Source organism: Rhinoderma darwinii, chromosome 11, assembly GCF_050947455.1.
Source record: "Rhinoderma darwinii isolate aRhiDar2 chromosome 11, aRhiDar2.hap1, whole genome shotgun sequence".
In the NCBI taxonomy this organism is placed as follows: domain Eukaryota; kingdom Metazoa; phylum Chordata; class Amphibia; order Anura; family Rhinodermatidae; genus Rhinoderma; species Rhinoderma darwinii.
The window spans coordinates 25842359-25863913 of NC_134697.1; the positions used below are offsets into that span (position 1 = coordinate 25842359).

At 39.7% G+C, this 21555-nt stretch overlaps 1 protein-coding gene across 4 annotated transcripts in view; it reads left to right on the plus strand.

Moving 5' to 3' along the window:
* Positions 1–21555, plus strand: part of INPP5A (inositol polyphosphate-5-phosphatase A) — a 358729-nt gene that overhangs the window by 296167 nt on the left and 41007 nt on the right. For all 4 annotated transcript variants that reach the window (XM_075843182.1, XM_075843181.1, XM_075843180.1 and 1 more), the window contains 2 exons: positions 14723–14818; positions 15973–16047. In XM_075843182.1, coding sequence (XP_075699297.1) covers positions 14723–14818; positions 15973–16047 — 171 coding nt within the window. The remainder of the gene's footprint in view (positions 1–14722; positions 14819–15972; positions 16048–21555) is intronic.

Here is a 21555-nt window from a genome sequence, read left to right on the forward strand (position 1 = left end):
TAATGGCTTAACATTCAACAGGCACTCACTGTTGTGTATAATGAGAATAAAGCAGGGAAATGGTATCTAAACCTCCCATTGTCCCTTATTGGAAGCTGGAACAGGCATTGTTGAATTCCCTTCCCAGTGTGCTATAGAATGAGGAGATTTAAAGATGTCAATCAAGTCTTGTAAATTCCAGGGCTTGGACAACCCACAATATGAAGTTACTGGTATAAACAGGTGCAGTGTAATGATCCCGGGCCAGGTTTACAGACTTCATGTGCACGTCACTTAAAAAGCAAAATTAAAAGTTATTCCTTCACTTCTTTTTATTCAGCATATAAACTCAAATGGCTCCTTCCCTCACAGGGTGACGTCCCCATGAATATCGACAATTTGCAGCCCGTTCTAATGTTTAATGATGTTTCAGCTGATACTATTGTGCCTGTTTATTGCTGCTTATCTTTAATGGCCTAGTGCTTTAGATGTGGAGTGCACTGGGGCAATACTGGCTGTCCATTTTTTTTTTATTTTTTTTTTTTACTCATTCTTTTCAGCTCGCTCAGAAATGAGATCTACAGAACATCTGTTTGAGGCAAGTGTCAGTCCCAGCTCAACCCTTTGTGTGCCTGGCTTTTGTTGCCAATTTCATGCTATCAGAGGGGCTGCATGTTTTTCTGCTTTAAGTTGTCAGACAAATAAAAGCTTTGGATACAGGGTCACATCTAGAGGGATGGGCATGAAAAATTGGTAAGAAGCACTTTTAAGGCCACCCAGCTGACTGTCCTGTTCGAACGCTCAGAATTGCATTGCATAGCCTTCGTTTTCTGAAAAAAATGGCAATTTTGAAATTGTGTTCTTTATAAGCAGTGCACTGGTTATAACAGAATGATTTAAGATTTAGAGTTGGAATAGAGAGTTGACTTATGAAGATATTGCCTGTCCTGCAATTTAAAGGTGTAGCTTCACCTACTTATCTTATGGTTTGTTGATCAGCCTGTACGTTGGCACTCAATGTGCTATGGAACCGTAGGCACTCTGTGTATCGGCATACAACGCTGTATTATGGAGATGTTCACCAAAAAGCCTCTGTAAAGTGGCATTTAACGGACCATGCGACAACTTTTTATATATGGAATACAAAGAACCTTCACGTTTCTATATAATATCCGGTGCATAAGGAGGTACAGTAAAGCCCCATACACCGCTTTGTCTTTTTTTTTTTTATGGTTCTGTACAATGAGAAGTTGTACGGAGCCATGGTTTTAGGCTTCATAGATGCGACTGTACTAACAGCTGATTGGCCAGTTACCAGGCTTTGTAGACAAGGCCATTAAAAGGCAAAGAGTATTAATGACTGGAGGTTGGAAAAACTCATTTACCTTGTAAAAGGCTTTTCACCTGACCTTCGATCTGGTTATACTTTTCTGTTCATTATCTGGCTGGCTGCAAAGCTTATATCCCATTTTTTCATATATACATGGAGGACATTGGAGGTAAAGCATATACTTTGTGCCAAAGCTGAGTCGCAAGTACATTAAACTCTACTCAGTCAGACATTCTAGGATTACCGCACCTCAGACTGTGATCATATTCTTCAGATGCTCCTCTTAAAGACTTGCAAGGTGACTTCAGACAAGCGTTACAAAAGTATTATAGTAATTTCACAAATTTACAGTGTCCCTAAAAAAGAAATGACATCCGACACACATTATCCCAAGGATTAGAAGCAAAATATACATAGAGACCGTATAACCTCTACAGTGTACAGTAAATCCAAATGAAAAAGTGAAATTTTGTTTATCTATGCACTTGAACTGCGGTTATAGATACTTTTTAGTCGGTCGTTTTATGGAAAGCTGGATGACCACCTATATGGCTCCAGTTACAGCATCTACCATCCAACTGCACAAGAGTCCTGCGTGGCAAATTTGTCTAGTCAGCCTGGGTTCTCTGCAATGAAAATCTGTTGTAAAATCCTCTGTAAATCTGCATGCGTTTACATGCGGTATTTGCTCAAAATTGAATAAATCTGCTACTAAATAAAGCATTTTAACTTTAAGGCCTTGTTCACACAGTTCAGATTTGCTGTAGATTTTCTATGTATTTTTGAAGCCAAGACTGAAAGCTAATGAGAAGAAATATATAAAGGAAGGCGTTATAGGTCTGCTCTCCTCGGTCCATTTCTTGCTCTGGCTTAAAAAATGCATGCAAAATCTGCAGCAAACCTAAACTGTGTGAACAGGGCCTTTATAGCATGTTTTTTTAAACACGCACAGATTTATTTTTTTTAGCTGCATATGATTGGGGCTCAACTTTTTTTTTTTTTTTTTGCCAAATGCAACAAATCTAATGTTTACATCCACGTCTCCTCCCCTGGTTTAACTTGGTGAACAAATGTCCCACATGCGTAATATCTCACTAGGTACCCAAGTATGTGAATGTGGCCTTATACACGGCTACATACCCTGATACCCTTCAGCTGTATAAGGTCCAGGTTCTTATCTGCACTGAAGGCTTCGTTAGGGGCCTCTGTCACAGATCAGGTCGAAAATACCGGAAACAATCGTGTAGTGAGCTATTGGCTTCGGTAAAACCACAGACATCCCGACGGAACCCATTAAAGTCAAAGGCTTCTGTCGTGCACTGATGGTGTCCGTGGTACAAAGGATACAGTGATTCTTGTATTATCGTCGTTCTGCGCCTCTGATGGAGCAGAATGGAATGACCGACACAGATTTGAGTGAGGCCTAACTAGGTAGGTTTGCCATTCTAGAGCATCAGAGAGTTGGAATTCTGGTACTCCATATGAACAGCCTGGAAGTGTTATAGATGGTTTAGGATATATCCCCATTGCTGTATAAGTTCATTGTATGCGCTAACAAATGGCCATTTGGCAATATCAATTATATGGCTCCGTTTCATACATCGCTCATTTCATTTAATGCCTCTGTGTTAAAAAGAATAGTTGACGAGGTATTCTAACATATACTGGCCAGACGGGACACTTTTGAAATACTTTGGGCCCATAGGAGTCTATGGACGCGTTTAATGTATACGCCTTGAGCATTTCCTGGAACATATGTGGCACGAAGTGTGAATGGAGCCTTTTAGGTACTGTATGAATGATTGATGCTTTATATGTGATGAACAAAATGGGAGGTTATTGGTACATTGCTTGTTCTTTGTCACCTCGTTGGTTCACAGCACCATCTTTTACACTACAAAATGACTTACAGTGTAGAATACTTGAAATTTTCCTTTGGTACAATATTCACATAGAATATTCTGAGTCCTACATGTTGAAAGGGTTTGGCAGTCATAGAGCAAATATGTAGATAAATAGAGATGCAAAGTTTACTTCTCGGTGTATTAAAGGAAAAAAAAAAAAATTCGCCCCTGTATGTTAAACAGTCCCATGGACATCTGGCATGTTTGGTTTTAATCTGCTGATTTAAAAAAAAAAAAAAAAAAAAAAGGCCGGATTAAATCTTGCCTCTACACCTCTTTTGTACTGCAATCAGAAAAGTGACAGAGCTGCACTGAAACAAAGGTCTTCCGTATTCCACCCAGTGTACCATGTGGCTGATCACCCTGTTTCCAGAACCGCTTCTATGGGATAGACAATGAAGCATCTGGTAGGCTTTTTCATGTGTCCAAGATATTTTCTTGTCTGTACTTTACCTCGGACAGTCTGCCTAGCCTCCCTGGGTGCTATTTTTTTTTTCTTCCTTTAAGGGCCGGGTGCACCAAACCCAGTGGTAAGAGGTCAAGAGGCCAAAGTGATGAATTTTTATGCCCCTGTTCCTTGTGTTTCTGCTCAGTGACAATTTTTTGCGCGCTGGGCTGACTCTGAAAAGAAGCCACTGAGAGCAATTTGTCCTCCCAGGCAGTAAGAATAGGAAGGCAGATGAGTTAAAAAAGCATGTATGAGCGAACAGAAGAGCACATAAATGTTTTCCTATGGCAAAACAGAATGCTGCTGTCACCAGTCACTCTGGGAGGTGTGCGGAGATTTGTGGCCTGTTGGCATTCGATCAGATGACAAATGAATTTAACAGCACTTAAAGATATAACTGGGAGAATGGGGTTTGGCGCGCTCAGGACTGTCACAGATGTTAATGGGAGACAGCAATTGTTTTAACCAATCATGTACTGGTTAAAATGTCATTAATGCAAATGCACAGAAGGACTTGTTATCAGTATAAACCAATGATACAAGAATTGTTCTACTCAAGCATTCTATGTTACAGTATCAAAGGTGTTATAACAGATATACAATCTATAAGTCAGATACAATCCTGTATTTCCTTAACAACTAGTATTTTTGGAAGCCTTTCCTCTGTTTGTTTCATGGCCTAACTATTTTGCCTAACTATCTATCTTGCCTATCTAGCTATCTTGCCTATCTTGCCTATCTAGCCATCTTGCCTATCTATCCTATGATATAACATTTATGTATTCTTTTTTTGTAGTCTAGTTATACACGATACTTTGAGATACTTGCTACTGAAACTTCTTACTACAAGTTTTGCAATATTTCAATTTCTTTGGATTGTTACATTGCTGTGCATCTACATGGAAATCTTCATTGTATCTCTTCCTGGAAACCAAAACTACTTTTATTTATTTGTTAATGAAATGCTCTAGTACTCGATTACAAAAAATGGTTTTGACAGATAAATCTAAAATGTAATGTATCCAGGTGTAAACCGCTTCCATCGCTGAATAGTGGCAGCCATGTTTGCATGGTGGCATCTATCTGTATTCACCACCCGCACTTCATATGAATGTGGGTGACAGATCTTAATTAGAGTACAGGACTTCTAGCAAATCGCAGGGGTGAAATAATAGGGTTCCTGAAGGATGCACTAATGGATGATTACAATGGGAACCTCCAGCAGAATTTTACAAGTGTGCAAAGATCAAGCCATTTACACAGACGGATACACATATGATTCTGGTCAATGCAAATCCAGCTGCTGTTGAAGTATTATCATTTTTACAAAGCTTTTCTAAATCATGATCATATTGTGTGTAATGAGCTGTGTATGTTAGTCTGTGTACTTGGAAAAAACTAGGTATTGGATGATTATTTTCTTCAGGATTTTTTTCCCCAGTAACCACGCCACTGTTTAACATAGGCTGGGTCTGGTATTGCTGCTCAACCCTATTCAAGTTGATGAGGCTGAGCTGCAATACCTAACAAAGCCTACAGGCAAGAGAGGCGCTGTTTCTAGATTAAAAAGCAGATAATTTTTTTTCTAAACCTGAACCACCCCTTTTAAAGCCAATAGAAGTCAATATTTTCTTTCATTCATAGCTATGCGTTAGGCTAGCAAAAAAATTCCAGAGCTTTGATGCATGGCACGGGAGAGGGAGAAAGGGAAATTCATGTTTTTTATATTCTTAGTTGATTTGGTTTGGCAAAGCCATCGGACTGATATTAACGATCTTGAAAAGCGCTGTGTACCATGGTTCATATGTCACTGGGAATAACCTCTCCCTTAAAGGGTTATTTGACATCTGTACTTGAAACTTTGCATTTGCTATTCTGTTTGAAAAAAGGCACTTTGCAATATGTGGCTACAAATGAATTCATCTCCGTGCCCAGCAGTCCAGATGAGCAACTGTTCTATATGTCTGCTCGGTCTATTTGCTGCCATTCAATGATGTCTGGTGCTAAAAAATGTTTGCGCAATCTGTTTTATTAGGAAACAAAATAGCATGGCAGAAAGCAAGATCGAGAAATAAAGACAAATTATTATATTATGCACTTTATTGAAAATTTTAACACTTTCAATGACTGGTTTGAGCATTTTACTATATGCACTCCAAAAGAGAATATTTGAGTGTTTTATCTCAAGGGAAGGGCATAACTATAGGGCGTTGCAGTCGCACCTGAGCCCTGGTTCCTGATGGGGCCCAATGGCCCCTCTATTACATAGGAGGACAATGGCACTATAAATCGAACATGATAGGCGCTGGTACAGATTTTTTTGTACCTGGGCCCAGGAGCTATAAGTTATCCTTGTATCTCCAGTACACAATGAGTAAATCTGGGGTCGCTGCGACACAGCTATTTTTTCTTGGGGGGGGGGGGGGGGGTTTCACCGCTGGCAGGGACCCTTTTCTTTTTTTGAACACTGAGCACTTATTACCTGCCAGTTCCATTTTCCAGTCTAATGGATAATCCTGATAAGTCTGTCAGTGTTGCCTAAGGTGCTTTTTGAGTCCATGCATTCTGCCGTGTAGAGCCAGTTATAAGTCCGATGTGATACTGCATTGTGTAGGAACATCTTCAAGTATTACTTGCGGTTTCCAGGCTTTCAGGCGGCAATAGAATACCATGTTGCCTGCCTTCGAAAATTTGAACTTCACTTTCCTTGCCCTTGACATATGTAAAAATCGCATTACTTTGTAAGGAAAAGTATTTTAAGATCTGTTCCATTTTTAGTGTACTGATGAACCCCACAAAGTGAATACTCCCAGGCGCCTTGCTCTAATGGTCCCCATACTATTACATCAAACACTTACCAACAGTCAACCTACATTTCAGTCTTAATTGTGAGCCAGGCAGTAGCCCTGTATCTGATATATTCAACCATGGCAGATTTCTGGGGTAAATTCCTTTCATCTGAATAAGGTTTGTAAAAAGCCTATACACGTACTACAGGATAACTCTACTCAGATGATACTATTTTATTATTCTTCTGGTGATACAGCGTCAATATACCGTATGTTGTTAAAGCTTCATGATTAATAATTGGTTTAAGACTTGGCTACACGAGTGAATTTTGGTAGGGAGATGGGGAAACAATAGCATGGAAGAGTGATTTATTCTAAAGCCCACTAATTTATGATTTTACACAATTGTGGCATTTTTTAGCTATTCAAGAAAAACTTCTATAAAATCGCTTTTTACTACTTTACAGAATAAGTAATTTTCCATAGTACAATCAATAGACCAAAGAATCACCTATTTGATCACTTTGGTGATGACAAGTCAAAAGTATTTTTATTTATTTGCGGTTTCTTTTAGAACGCCAACATATTCTATTGTTTTGTACAGAGATTGCCCCCAATGTGACTCACAATCTATCAGAAAACATACATATTCACTAGGGCCAAGTTCATAAGAAGCTAAATTACGGTACCGGTCACTTTGTTTTTGTATTGTCCATAAAGAGTCGGACATTAATTACAGGGAAGTCACCTATAGGTGGCACTAGAGAGATGGTTTTCTTCCTTCTGGAGAAGAGCTATTTTGCATATTTACCAGGAATCATTGCCCTTAAAGAGTCCCTGTCACCACATTATAAGTGCCCTATCTTTTACATGATGTGATCGGCACTGTAATGTAGATAACAGCAGTGTTTTTTATTTAGAAAAACAATAATTTTTGACGGTTATGACCTATTTTAGCTTTATGCTAATGAGTTTCTCAATGGACAACTGGGCGTGTTTTACTTTTTGACCAAGTGGGCGTTGTGGGGAGAAGTGTACGACGCTGACCAATCCGCGTCATACACTTCTCTCCATTCATTTACTCTGCACATAGCAATATAGCTATATCGCTATGTGCAGCCACAAACACTAACAATACTGCAGTGTCCTGACAATAATAGACATTACCTCCAGCCAGAACGTGATGTGTATTCAGAATCCTGACCACTTCTCTGCACTTCTCTGAGATTTACACCATAGCAGGCGTAGTCTCGCGAGATTTCGCTGTAAACTGTCATTTACAGCGAAATCTCGCTGTGCTGTAAATCACAGAGAAGTGGTCAGGATTCTGAATACACATCACGTCTTGGCTGGAGGTAATGTATATTCATTGTCAGGACACTGCAGTAACGTTATAGTGTGTTTATGTGGCTGCACATAGCGATATAGCTATATTGCTATGTGCAGTGTAAATGAATTTAGAGAAGTGAATGTCGCTGATTGGTCAGCATCATACACTCCTCTGTATAACGCCCACTTGGCCAAAAAGTAAAATATGCCAAGTTGTCTATTAAGAAAGTAATTAGCATAAAGCTAATATAGGTCATAACTCCATAAAAAATTATCGTTTTTCTAAATAATAAACACTGCTGTAATCTACATTACAGCGCCGATCACATCATGTACAATATAGGCCACTTATAATGTGGTAACAGAGCCTCTTTAAGGCTGGATTCACACAAGCGCATTACGTCCGTAATGGACAGACGGTATTTCGGCCGCAAGTCCCGGACCGAACACACTGCAGGGAGCCGTGCTTCTAGCATCATAGTTATGTACGATGCTAGGAGTCCCTGCCTCGCTGCGAGACAACTGTCCCGTACTGTAATCATGTTGTCAGTACGGGACAGTAGTTCCACGGAGAGGCAGGGACTCCTAGCGTTGTACATAACTATGATGCTAGGAGCCCGGCTCCCTGCAGTGTGTTCGGTCCGGGACTTGCGGCCGAAATACGTTCTGTCCATTACGGACGTAATGTGCTCGTGTGAATCCAGCCTAAGTCTCCTTACTAGCTGGATCTCCACAATGAAAATCAGTACCTGCCAAGAGCTGAATTGAGTAACAATACCAGAGTATGAACTAACTAAGTACTAATTAGAAATAAGGCACAGTCTCTAAAGCCTGTCAGTCTTTATACTCCTCCTGGATGGCTACAACATGGGTGTTAGAGCTTGTCCAGCAATGTAGGAGTTAACCCCCTGCTTTCCCAAGCGTATATTTATAAACATTAGCCCTTTTATCTTTGATTGCAAAGAAAACTCTCCCCCAGACTCTTAAGATCTCAATTGTGTGATTAATTTCGGAGCAGTGCAGAAGTCTGTGATCTCATTACAGGATTCTTTGATCAGATTTGTGTTTTTAAGTTCTCAAGTGTTCCTTTCTCAATGCTTGTGCATTTCTATTGCCCCCCACTTGCTGCTAATTCCTTTATTCAATTATATGTACTACCAATTGAGACCACTCCTGTGGTCATGACTAGTGAAGGGTCATATATCTCAGATCTACATCCACGGTTGAACATTTTACTGTTTGTTTTAAAAAATGACCACCCTGATATATTTTTTAGGATATAGTGTCTTTCCATCTGCCCAGCTGATACGCCCTCCCCACGCCACATGTTTGAATATTCCCAATTAAAGCATTTTTATAGTGTTACTAATCGCCGTGCCGATCTTCACCGGCCGCTTACTGATTTTGAACGATTGTTTCCACCGTGTCCCCTACCAATGCCATCTCCACATTATATAAACTACTCCTCTCCCAACCATCCCAGCATCTCCAATCCTTCTGCAGGGCTTGGGAGAAAGAATTGAACACGACATTCACTGACACACAAAAAGCCTCTATAGCCATCAGTGCCCAGGAAACAAGTTACAAAATTGTTTCTAGATGGTACCGGGTTCCTGCTGCTCTTCATAAATGGTACCCGTCCGTGCCAGACGCTTGTTGGCACTGTGGAGCTATGGGTCGTTCCATGTCCCATATTTGGTGGAGTTGCCCCTCGTTGAGGAGTTTTTGGGATGCGGTCCTTAGAATAATACTAGAGGTAACTGGAGTCTCGGTCCCCAATTCCCCTGAGGTGGCTCTTTTATTTATGTTCCGTCTGCCATTACACATTTATAAACGTTCCCTAACTAGGCATCTCTTGCAGGCTGCAAAATCGGTGATACCGCGTAGGTAGAAAACGGCAGTTCCCCCATTATTAGATGAGTGGTTTCAGGAGGTGGCCTTGATGCAGAGAATGGAACACCTGGTGGCCCATTCCCCAGCTGCTTCTACTAGGTACACGTCTACATGGTCTCAATGGATTGCTTTCCTTTCTTCCACCTATTTTAATGCAGTAGCTTGAGACACGCGCCCCCCCCTTTCCTATGAGAATTATTTTGAGGAGCTGTTCCTTGCAGTTTCGTGGGATTTTGCTGCTCTGACCATGCCCCTGCTACGTGTATTGCTTCTCTTGCTCTTTTCTGTTTTCACTCATGATGGTCTGGACTGGAGTCAAGACTCCCCATGACTTATTCCTTCCCCTTCTCCGTACTTTCTCTACTCCTTTTTTTTTTCCTTCCTCTGTTGCATTTATCGGTTCCCGTTGTACTTGATGTTGTATAGGAGTCTGAGCTGGGTTTTTTTGTTTTATTTTTCTGTTTCATCTTTATGCAGTTTTCCTATTTCTTATGTACATTAATGTTACTGATGTATGATGTCCTTGTCATAGGATGTGATGCACACTTTTTTTAAAAAAATTTTTTTTTTGTTAGGGCTCTGCCCTTATTTGTTGTTTTCCTCTTAGTGTTAGGAGGCCTACCCTCCACTGTTTTGTACTTGTGTGTATTAAAAACCAATAAAAATCTGAATATGAAAAAGTGTCTTCTCAAAATAAGCACGGAAATCCTAGACAAAACTTTGTAATAGAAAGTACTTAAAAATAAGCATGAACCCTTGCATTTTTGCTTAGAAGAATGGGTCTGTCGAACTCAACAAGACTTGGCCAACAGTCTTCCCATCATAAAGATTGCCACACTGCTTTAAAATGAGTCTACCTTCTATTATCTTCCAATCTGAACTAATAAGAACTGAATTAGACATGTTGGGCAGACCAAGTGTTCTTTCTCTAGAGTCCTCTCCGTGTATTCAAAATGGCGGCACTCATTGTATATTTGAAGTATGCATCAGAAATATACTGTAGTAGTTTCTGTTTAAAGAAGGGGGGACAATAAACGAATGGAGGGTGACAGATCTCTTTAAGATTTATATTCAGAAAAAAAAATAAAATAACCATAATAACACAAACTTCAGATACAGATTTTTACAAAAGGCGCTTAAATAAAAGCCCCGTGGGAATGAAACTCCATATTTCCCATTGAAATCAATGGGCAGATGTTTGGAGGCGTTCAGCCCCCCTATTTTTAGCTGGTTTTTTGGGGCATTTACAGCCCGAAAAACGGCTGAAAATAGGCCATGTGCGCATACCCCAACCGTCAGTATGCTCCTTCACTGACCTCTGCTCTTGACTCCTTTCCCAAATAGGAATTGATCTGATTGCGCATGCAAAAATAGCGGCTCTTGTTATTTCCGATAAGAAAAAAAACAAATACTGGCAGCCTCCATCCTCCCAGTGATTTATCAGCATGTTGGTAACCCTAGATACAGACCTACATACAAACCCAAAACCCGTCAACTAACTGTGTTTCTGCCATGGAAATAAGCAGAGCTGTAAAAAAATAATCACCTTTTATTTAAAGGGCCTGTCCCATCTTGATAACACTTCCTAAATGAGTATTCTGAGAAAAACTGCGTTGAACAGCTGTTATCATTTTGGAGAATCTGTAGGCAACCGCACATTTTTCCTGCAGTGGCCGCTATAGGGGAAATGTGGTATTACATGGAGCACATCTAAATGAATAGCCAAATATGTAATACAAGGTCATCCTGGGTCCTCCAGAGTGGGAGCTACTCTGGCTAATAATCTCATGCGGTGGACCCCTCTCTGACATCTATATGTCCTAATAGCGCGTTCTTATATATATGTATTTTAAAGCTGTACCAGGTTCTAAGACTTCTTCTATACCTTCTAACCCAATACGCCTGTACCAGGTACTTTCTCGCCCACAAGAACTAGTGCTCCCCTTTTAAAAGTCCCTGTTTTTAATAGTATCCATGTCCTGGCTGCACACTACTGAACCAGACCAGGCTGTTACTGTCTTGGCTTTACCACAACCTGCTCCGATATCATGCCAAGATTTTGTGAAGTAATGTGCATTTATACTCTTCTAAACCGTATCTTGGAAAATATCAATACCTGAGGGAATAGATAGATAAAATCAACACTTATTCCATAGGGAATTCTCTTATTTTGTTCAGCTGCTTGACCACAATGATATTATATTATTCGATAAATACTTGAAATCAGATCCTTTGATAAGGGGGCGATCAGGCTCTTGAAAATGTTCTGCTTGGTTGCGCGCGACTGTAGCAGTTGAAAAGAACAATGCCCCGATTGCATATGAAATGAACCCTGGTATAATTGAACGGATTTTATGTCATTTGACTACTTTTTTTTCTTTTTTTTTTCTTCTGTGTGGTCAAAGAAAAAGGCCATGCATGTAGCTTGCTCTCTACTACTTTGCAGAAGTTGCACAATTTTTAGAGCTTACTTAGAGGGCGAAGAGATAAAGCAGCGGCAGGGGAAGTGCCTTCTGAAGCAGATGCTTTTAAGGGACAGAAATCATGAATTTCTTGAATTACCACTGCTCTCTGATGGCTACAATGAGTGTGTGACAGTGGCAGGGGCTCTCCCTTGTGTTTTGGGAGGCCTTTTTTGGCCCTTTCACTCTGCAAAGCTGCTTAGGCGCACTTAAGCGCATTAGCATGTGGATGCTAGGAGAGCATATTGACCCTCATTTGGAAAGTTTAAATGAGTGAAAGATGGAGCGATTTGTTAGGGCTTTACAAACCAGCTTTAGAAAGCGTCCGGTTTGCCCCTCTGGCTTGTCCTAATGCTTGTTCTAATCTTGTGTGCTGTTTAAAGGCGACCAGACTGATTTGTGACACATAAGTCCAAAGGCCTCCTTTTTGGGCTTGACCCGATTTAGCTAATCTGTGCTTTGAATTTCAATGCCTGGTATCCGAGAGGAGACGCTCTTGGGAACAGCTCGCTTGTGAATCCCAGCATTTAAAAGTGCAAGCGGGCACAGATGGTTAACAAAAAATGGCTAAATTTTACATTGATTTTGTTTTTTCAAACAGAAGACTGTGAAACAAACCTACTATAGACCACCTAATGCCCAGGATGTCCTTCCCAATTTCTCCACACTATATAATTCAGTCATTTGTTGGCAAAGATAATTCAGCAAAACATTTTAATCTCAAGTTAATATAATGCTGTTAATGCTACAATTAAACCGCTCATCATTGGAGCAGAGCCAGGATCCCTGTGTTTTCTATCTATCCGATCTATCGATCTAACTCTCATGGTTTTTGCATGATTACTGCAAAGCAACTCTGCACCCATATTAGCTATGTAAACAAGTAACTGCCCCCCATTAAATTGCAATTAAATGCTTCCTAGGATTTCATATCAGCCTTTCACCTTAGACTACTATAATCTTTTCTGTATATCCCTTAGAGGACATTTCTGCTCTCCTGACATTTCTGTTTTAGTAAATACTTATAATCCCCATAAAATAATAATGCTGGAACATCTGTTCTTAATGCTGTGCACTATGCCGTTCCTCTGTTATTCCTCTTGGAAATGTATTAATAGAATGACAACTGGGTGTTACCATTCCAGCAGCAGATCTCGACACAGACTGGCACTGTCAGCAATGATTGGACATTCAGTTTATGTAGGGACACACCCCCAACTAGTAAAACCAAGTTGTTAATTTATTAAAAAATTTCTAGGAGGATTAACAGAGGAATGGCACCATGCAGACCTCTAAGGAAAGAAGCTCCAGAATGGTTATATTATGGTGAATACAAGTATTTACTAAAACAGACCTCAGAAAAGGTGACTGGGAAAAGGTGACTGGTCCTCTTCAATTTACACACAGTTCAAAGTGCTATGTGTTTGACTAGGCTACTTTTTAAAGAAGTTGTTCCATTAACCCCAATCAATATACCCTATTAGGGCTTATAAACATCATAGGGGAGGGTCCCCGCTCAGAGCAGACAGCCACTAGCAAGCAGCATGTCTATCTTTTGACAGACTCAATCTGTCCATATATACATTTATATGAATAGCTGTCATGTAATACTACTTCTGGCATGCCATGGCTTCCCCCCCATCAAAATTAGCTTTTTGGCAGGAATGTTGGGAGCCGGGCCCGCAGCGATCAGCTGATCGCCGAGGCAGCAGCTCCCATATGCTCCCAGCTGTGGTGAGACAACCCCTTTAAGTTTAACTTTGGATCTCCTCAGCCATTCAGATATAGATATGCAATTGGTGTATAGCATAATGGTAAAGTTGAACCTAAAAAATTTAATGAACGACTGATATTAAATTATCGGGAGCGTTTTGTTGGGGCACTTACTTTTTAAACACTGTTTTGGACAGTCTTTGAATAAATCATTGAGTCATATTTTAATAATTTGTGTTGTGTTTACATCCGTTTATCTAACATTACATAAATCAGAAATCATCCAGAAATTCATTAAAGGCTATGTAAACTTTTGAATGTCATTTTTTTTAAATAAAAATGTCAGTGAATGTGATTGGTGTAACTTTTTATAAATAGTTTTTATTAAATATTCTTTTCACTTTTTGAGACACAGCTGCTCTGCATTCTGTATACAGAGCAGCTATATAACTCACCAAATCCTGCTCCCGTCAGGTCCGTGGAACTGACGGATTCAGTGAAAGCAGGTCCTGCTTGTCTGACCATTCATAACTTAGATGTGATCGATTTGCAGACCTGCTGACACTGAACCCGCAGGACTGACGGATTCAGGTCTTCGCGAAATAAACAGCTGCTCTGTATAGAGAATACAAAGCAGCTGTATCTATGAAAGTAAAAATAATTTTTAATAAAAACTATAAAGTTGCACCAATCACACTGACCTTTTTTATTTAAAAAAAATTCCATTCAAACGATTACATAGCCTTTAATTTTAATGAAATGTATTTTACTTTTAAGTTTTATTCTGGATTATTGGTTCTCTCATTTCTATTCTTTTAATATGCCAAACACATCACAACCTGTGCCTTTTGCTAAAACAACCTTGTCCATTTCAGACACTTTGTGCAAAAACTACAATGCAAACTGTCCATGCAACAGACGGCAACACGGTAGACAAGTTGATATTCAGAGAATCGGAGAATGATCGCAAGGTATTTAGCCATGCTGAATATAAGACCTATTAAATAAAGTTTCTTAATGGTTTTACTAAAGTGCAGTTACTGCCTGAAAATGTCAGGTCTCAATATTCATATAATTCAAACATAAATTACCGACTAAAACAAAATTGTATTTGATAAATCACAACAGAGGAGATGCAAAATGCTAAAATTTAGGGTTTACCTTCAGTGCATCTATGCTTATTCATTAGGGAATTAGATTTACAGAAACTACTATAGTTTTATTTTTCTTAATTTCCACAGATACAACCAGATCCAACCAAGATACCGCAGGGAATTCCGGACCAAATTGTTTTGTATTTGGTGCGGATTTTCGAGCGGATTTTCCACTGTGGACACCAAAGGAGGGGAGAAAAAAAAAAAAAAAGTCAATACTTCCCCCTGCTTACCCATAGCGACCCACTCTTCCCAGGCCTGGTGTCAGTGGTGCTGAGCTCCTGGGATGACTGTTTCTCCCATGTGACCATTTCAGCCTGTGATTGCTTCCAGCCTCCTGGGGTGATGTTCAATGAGACCAGACGAGGGAGGTTGTAAAATATGGGAGTAGGGAGTATGAATTTTTTTTAAAAAAAATTTAATGGAACGTCTTACTTGCGATTTTTGCTACAAATTCACAGCTTTTCTGTAGCAAATATTGCAGGACTTGGTATTTGTTGCAGAATTTCACTTAATGGGGAAATCCATGTGGAAATCCAACAAATTACGCAACCAATCGGTGTGTTTGGAGCAACTTTCTGAATACCTTTTGTTAAAACCTATTTTTACTTTTTGTTACCTATCACAAGTTATGAACTTAGTTGTGATCAGTAGCATCTCGATACTGTGCGTCAGACACTTAGGACCCGCTGACGTGACGGATTCAGGTTTCAGTGCTAGATACAGCTGCTACATATACAGGATACAAAGTAACTATCTCAAAAAGTAAAAATAATTTTTCATAAAGTATTTAGAAAGTTGCACTAAACGCACTGGCTGAAATTTTTATTAAAAAACAAAACACTATTTCAAAGGTGTGTATATTGCCTTTAGGAGCCGTATGTATCTTTATTTACCTCTTCTGCAGATATTGTAATTTTTTGACCGTGCTCTTTAACAATATTTTTCATTTATTTTCTTGTTTCTGCCAGGTTGTGCTACAAATAGAAAAGAAATTATTTGAATATTTTAATCAAGAAGTTTTTAGAGATAACAATGGCACTGCGGTAAGTCAACGCTTCTTTTGATGGAGTTTAAGGCCAATTTCACACAGCAGTATTGTGGTCAGGATTTGGCATCCGTATTTGTAAGCCAAACAATGAGGGGGACCAAAATACTAAATAGGTGCAAGTCTATCCATTATACTCTTTCTGTGATGGTTCCACTCCTAGTTTTGGCTTGCAAATATTGAAGTAAAACACTGATTAAGATACACTGGTGTGAAAGTGGCCTTATTCAGTTTTGTTTAAATGTATAATGAAAATATAAGCAACTTTCAAACATACTGTTCTTTTCGTTTCGATTCTCTTTTTGCGGTCAGTGAAAGATATTGGGCCTTGTTCACACAGAGTTTTTTTGCAGGCGGAAAAATCTGCCTCAAAATTCCTTCAGGAATTTCTCTGCCTCTCATTGATGTCAATTTCAGGTCACAGGCAGAAACGCCTTAAGAAAGAGCATGACACCTTTTTTTTTCCCACGAGCGTTTTTTCCACTCATAGGAAAAAAACGTCTCTGCCTCTCATTGAAATCAATGGGAGGCGTTTCTGGCAAGGTTTCCGACGAGGTTTCCGCGTCCAAAACAACGCCCAAAAAAACTCTTTGTCAACAGGGCCTTAGGGTGTATATCTAGAGGCTTGATCAAGTCTACTTTACTTTGGTTCAGACTTAGGAAAGATTTATTAATAGTCTTAAAGATAGCCAGTATAAACCTAGACCAGACAGGCAGAAACTGCGCCAAATTTAGCACAGTGGCGCATGCTGAATGAGAAATTTGTCACATCTTGTTAGCCATATTAGACTCTTCTCCCTTCATTATCCCACCTCTTAGCTGGCGTACTTTACCTTAACATTTTGGACCCCAAAAAATGCTACAGGCCATTAATAAATTTAGCACATTTGTGCGACTCCTATTAGCCGCGCACCTATTTTCCTCGACACTTTTAAAACTAGGAAGGTTCAAAAAGTATCTAAAATGCATAAATTGGCACACACATGTACTATACTAATACAAAGTGTTGCCATCAACAATGCAAAGTTTGAAACCCAGAGCTTGCTCTAGTAAGGAGCTATGCACCCGTAATGCTCCATAGCGAAGCTTGGAGCTCCATAGCGATACTTGTCATCCTCGCATCAGCAAGTGAAGGGTTTTGATTATTTTGGTCTGCACTCGAATGAATTAAGCCCCGAGATCAGCTCATCAATACAGGTCTGACTTCTTAAACCCCTGGCAGACAGCACATATTTTCGTTGAATTGAGGACCATATAATACGTAGTGGGCTGTTTCCACTTATAGGGCATATAGAAATTGGTGGTCTTCATGACGGCAATCCCTATAACTTTGCTTTGGGAATTTTTTTTTAACAGATTACTTGTTTTAAGGGGGTTGTGATTGACACAGAAATGTCAATGAATGTATTTTGTAATACGCACTACAATGCTTACTCCACCTGCTAGCTTGTGAGAGCTACTGGGTTTTACGGACCTCCGTCCCTGGGTGTAGAAGATGGCGAATTGCTCCTCATCATATGCATGTCCAGGGCACAGAACCTGTTGAGGCCTGTGCCCCCACACCTCCAGATGACCACCTATTAGTTGGGGTACAGGGCCTAATGCACAGTTGTCCATCATCCTGTCTAGTCACAGAAGCAAACCTTTAAAGCTAAATAATACACCACCCCAAATTGATAAAAAAACAAAAGTGTAGTGGTCCAAATTACTTTTCCAAGAACACACTTTATAGTACTAGACTTACCACTCAGAAACCTGTAGGCACACATAACCGAGACTGAACCAGCGTTTTATGGATACCAGCGTTGGTTGAGCATGGCACGCCGAAGTATTATATTCTATAATTACTTACAACATAAAACTGCATCCCATGTACAGGAGTATTTAAATGGAGACTATGGCACCAACCTTCTGTGTGAACTATGATCCAGCCAAATGTCATGAGAAGCCAGAGCCCCTTCACACAGGGAGGCTCATAGGCACACGTCCCTAACTGTAAACCTCTAAAGGCGTTCAAGTGAACGGGGCTGCAATACCAGTCACAGCCCATGAACAAGCGTGGTGCTGTTTCTAGAAAATAAAAGGCAGATCTTTTTTTTTTTTGTTTTTTTTTTTAATACCTGGACAAGCCTCTTTTAAATATGTTTGGTTATCCTCTTCGTGAAGGGTGCTGCCAGAGACTTGTACTAGGTTTACCTGCAGACTGCAAAGAATATAGCCCTAGGAAGGAGCCAGTGCCTCTTCTCCACATTTCTTACTTGTAGAGAATCTTCAAATCCAGCCACAGAGGCAAGAAAAAGATGAATGATATAATGAGTCAGAGGAGATAATCTAATCTTCATGGTCTAGTTAAATACGCAGCACCATGATCGCTAAAAAACAAACTACCTATCTTAAAGGATGAATGTTCCTGGTCCGAATTCAACCCAAAAAAAATCCATTGCATCTTTCATCAAGCACTGGTCTTGTACCAGGCTGACAGAAATTTAATTCGAGCTGGCTCCTGAAAATAATTATTGTATTTTAAGAGTAGTAATCATTGGCTGGGACATGATTGAATGTGTCCATGGCTATTGACTTTTGCTATGATATATGGCTCGGTTTAGTCGATATTCCCATCGAAATTGTATAATTAATTATAAGTGGGGCTGTCAGGTCTGCAGGATGGAGTGCCCTGATGAGTATTTGGGAAGATTAAATTTTCCTTCGCTGCAGCGAGGCAAGACTTGGGAATTTTCTCAGCGCACTGCTTGTTGGATAAAGATGTTTTTCTGTGTGTTTAGCAACTGCTTGAGCTCAAGATGCATTGATTTTCTAGCCTCTATTTATTTCTCTGTGCGGCGTCTCTTCACTAATAGCGGAATTTGTGCAGATGTGACAAGACCTGACAAATATTTATTATCCACTAACTACTTTATCATTGTCCGTGGAGAGGTTTTTTTTTATTTTATTTATATATTTATTTCAGCTCTCCTCTCTTTTCCCAGTGTAATTTAGGAGATAGATGTCCCTGATACATAAAAAAGTTATCATGCTTAGAAAAAATCTATTATAGATCAGATTTTTTTCTCTAAGCAGCAGAAATGCAATTTTCATTCTAAAAAGCGTCAGACTTGTAGTTTTGATATGTGCAGCCATACCCAGTGGAAGCGGCTTTGGGATAATGCGTGTTTCATAACCATTTTTATTTTTTTTCCTGAAGACCTGAGGGTAAATATTATACCTGATCTCCTAGTTTAATACTATTCTCCAATCACTCAAATGATGTCCCTGTTTTATATTCGTATGTTTTATTCCTCACTAAAATACCATAGGTATATTGAATAATAGTGAATATTAAGTACGTTAAATGGGAGGTTTCATAAAGAGATAAAGCTCTAATATAGTTTTTATTTTTACTTCATACGGTCCTGTTTACATCACATTTGTGATGTTCGTTTGGCATGTACATCAGGAGCGCTCCCAACGTGCATGCTACGTGCCCATAGGGCTCCATTAGCCCGACGGAGGCCACAAAAGTGTCCTCTTGACTTCAGTCGGGCTTGTATAGTCACATCTTGTCACATCAGTATACCCGTTTTTTAAGGAGGGAATAGTGCTTTCTAATAGCCTTTCATGACATATCCCTTAAACAGATACCATTATAGTCTATGGATGACGGATCCCTTAAACGGATGCCTAATAGTGGCATCTGTCATCCATATACTATAATGGTATATGTTTATTGGGTACTTCATGAACTCTCATACCATTCCATAGAAACCATTAGTCTATGTTGATGGATGCCACTGTTAGGCATTTGTCACAGCCTACTCGTGACATAGGCAAAAGACGTGATGTGAACGTAGCCTAACCTGTCTCGCATGCATGCAAGTGGTTTTCTCTTGGGAGGTTGACTGCATAACATCTCCTCTTTAATTTGGTAGCTCAAGGGAGGTTTTTCAAAACTGCTGGACCATGTTCAGAAAAGACTTGCTGCTACAGTGTTCTGGGGTTCCAGTCTTGCAGTCTGGAGTCACTCAAGAACGTTTTACGGAAAATCTACCAAAGACCATTCATCCTCTTCTGACGTTTATTTTTTTAAATATTTGTTTCTAGGGAAGGCTTGGGGAAAACCAGTGTGGGCTCCATAATCCCCATAGGTATTGTCATTCAGCTTTTTCAGGCTCCTGTATGGAAAATCTGTCTAGTTATAAAGATGGGAGCTGCATAGCTATTCATGCTTGACAATCGGTAATTTGGAAATCTGGATGACAGCCCTTGTGAAAATGTTAAAGGGGTTTCTCCTGAAGTCAACTCCTTCTCTGAACACAGCCGCCCTGATGAACAGCTGATCACTGCGGGTCCATCGCCTGGAACCCCCGACATTTAGCTGTTATTGCTGGGGAAAGTTTAGTTCAGCCATACATTTTTTGTAGTATTACATTTCAGCCATTCATTTGTATTAATTAATGTAATACATGTACAGGTCAGGTCCACCCTATGGGGTGCCATTCTTAGCAGTCTCTAACAGGGCATATAGACAGGGGTTGTCTTTGAGGCGATGCCTTTAATTGTGGCCAAATTGATAGAGTGCTGAATAATTTTCACTCTGAGCACCCAGGGGCATAAATATACGGGTGCAAAGGTGGCAGTCGTACCCAGACCTTGGTGCTTGATGGGGCACCAAATACTTCCCTGCCACGTAACACACCAGTATTCTAAATGGCACATGATAGGTGAAGGGCCCAGCTACAGATTTGACAAGTTATGCCCCTATGAGCACCATATGACCTTAATGCCCCACTGAAATGCTATAGGTGTGCCAGATTTATTCATTTTTTGCTCTTAGAATGTATTGAGTTCTTTTAATATTCTTGACAACCATAGGGATTGTACCCACTACCCAAAGAGAATGGGTTTTATGTCCTCACAACAGAAGCAGAAAAACACCTGTACATTCTTCCCAGATTTGGGACCTCCTTCAGTGCCTTAAGTTTTTAGGAATACACTGGAAAAAGAAACAGAATGCAAATCCAAAAATCAAAACTTTCCTTCTAAAATAAAATGTGATTATTACCATTATTAGTGAATGTATCGAGAACTAATGGTATAAGTAAGAATAGCGCATCCAGTATATGCCTACTGACGCATTTGAGATACTCTTGGCTGAGTTATTTCACGAAGTTTACCATAGTAAAAGCTAAATTAATAATGCCAGCCCTAATATAGACAAGTGATCAAATTCTTATCCAGTATCAGATTCTCAATGTAATGACCCTGTACATGTAAAGATTGCACAGGAAATTTCCAGTTTAGCGGTGTGGTGCTAGTGGTCATGTTACAAGATAAAGTTATGAATTGCGTTCTATTGAAAAATCTCTGACATTGACAAATTCTTATTTCTATTACTTCTGAAATCCTCTATATGAATATAGAGTGTGCATCAGAATAGAAATGCATTTATCCAGCGTATGTCACATAGTGTTTGTAAACATAGAATTTACTTATTGGGTTAATGCAGAGA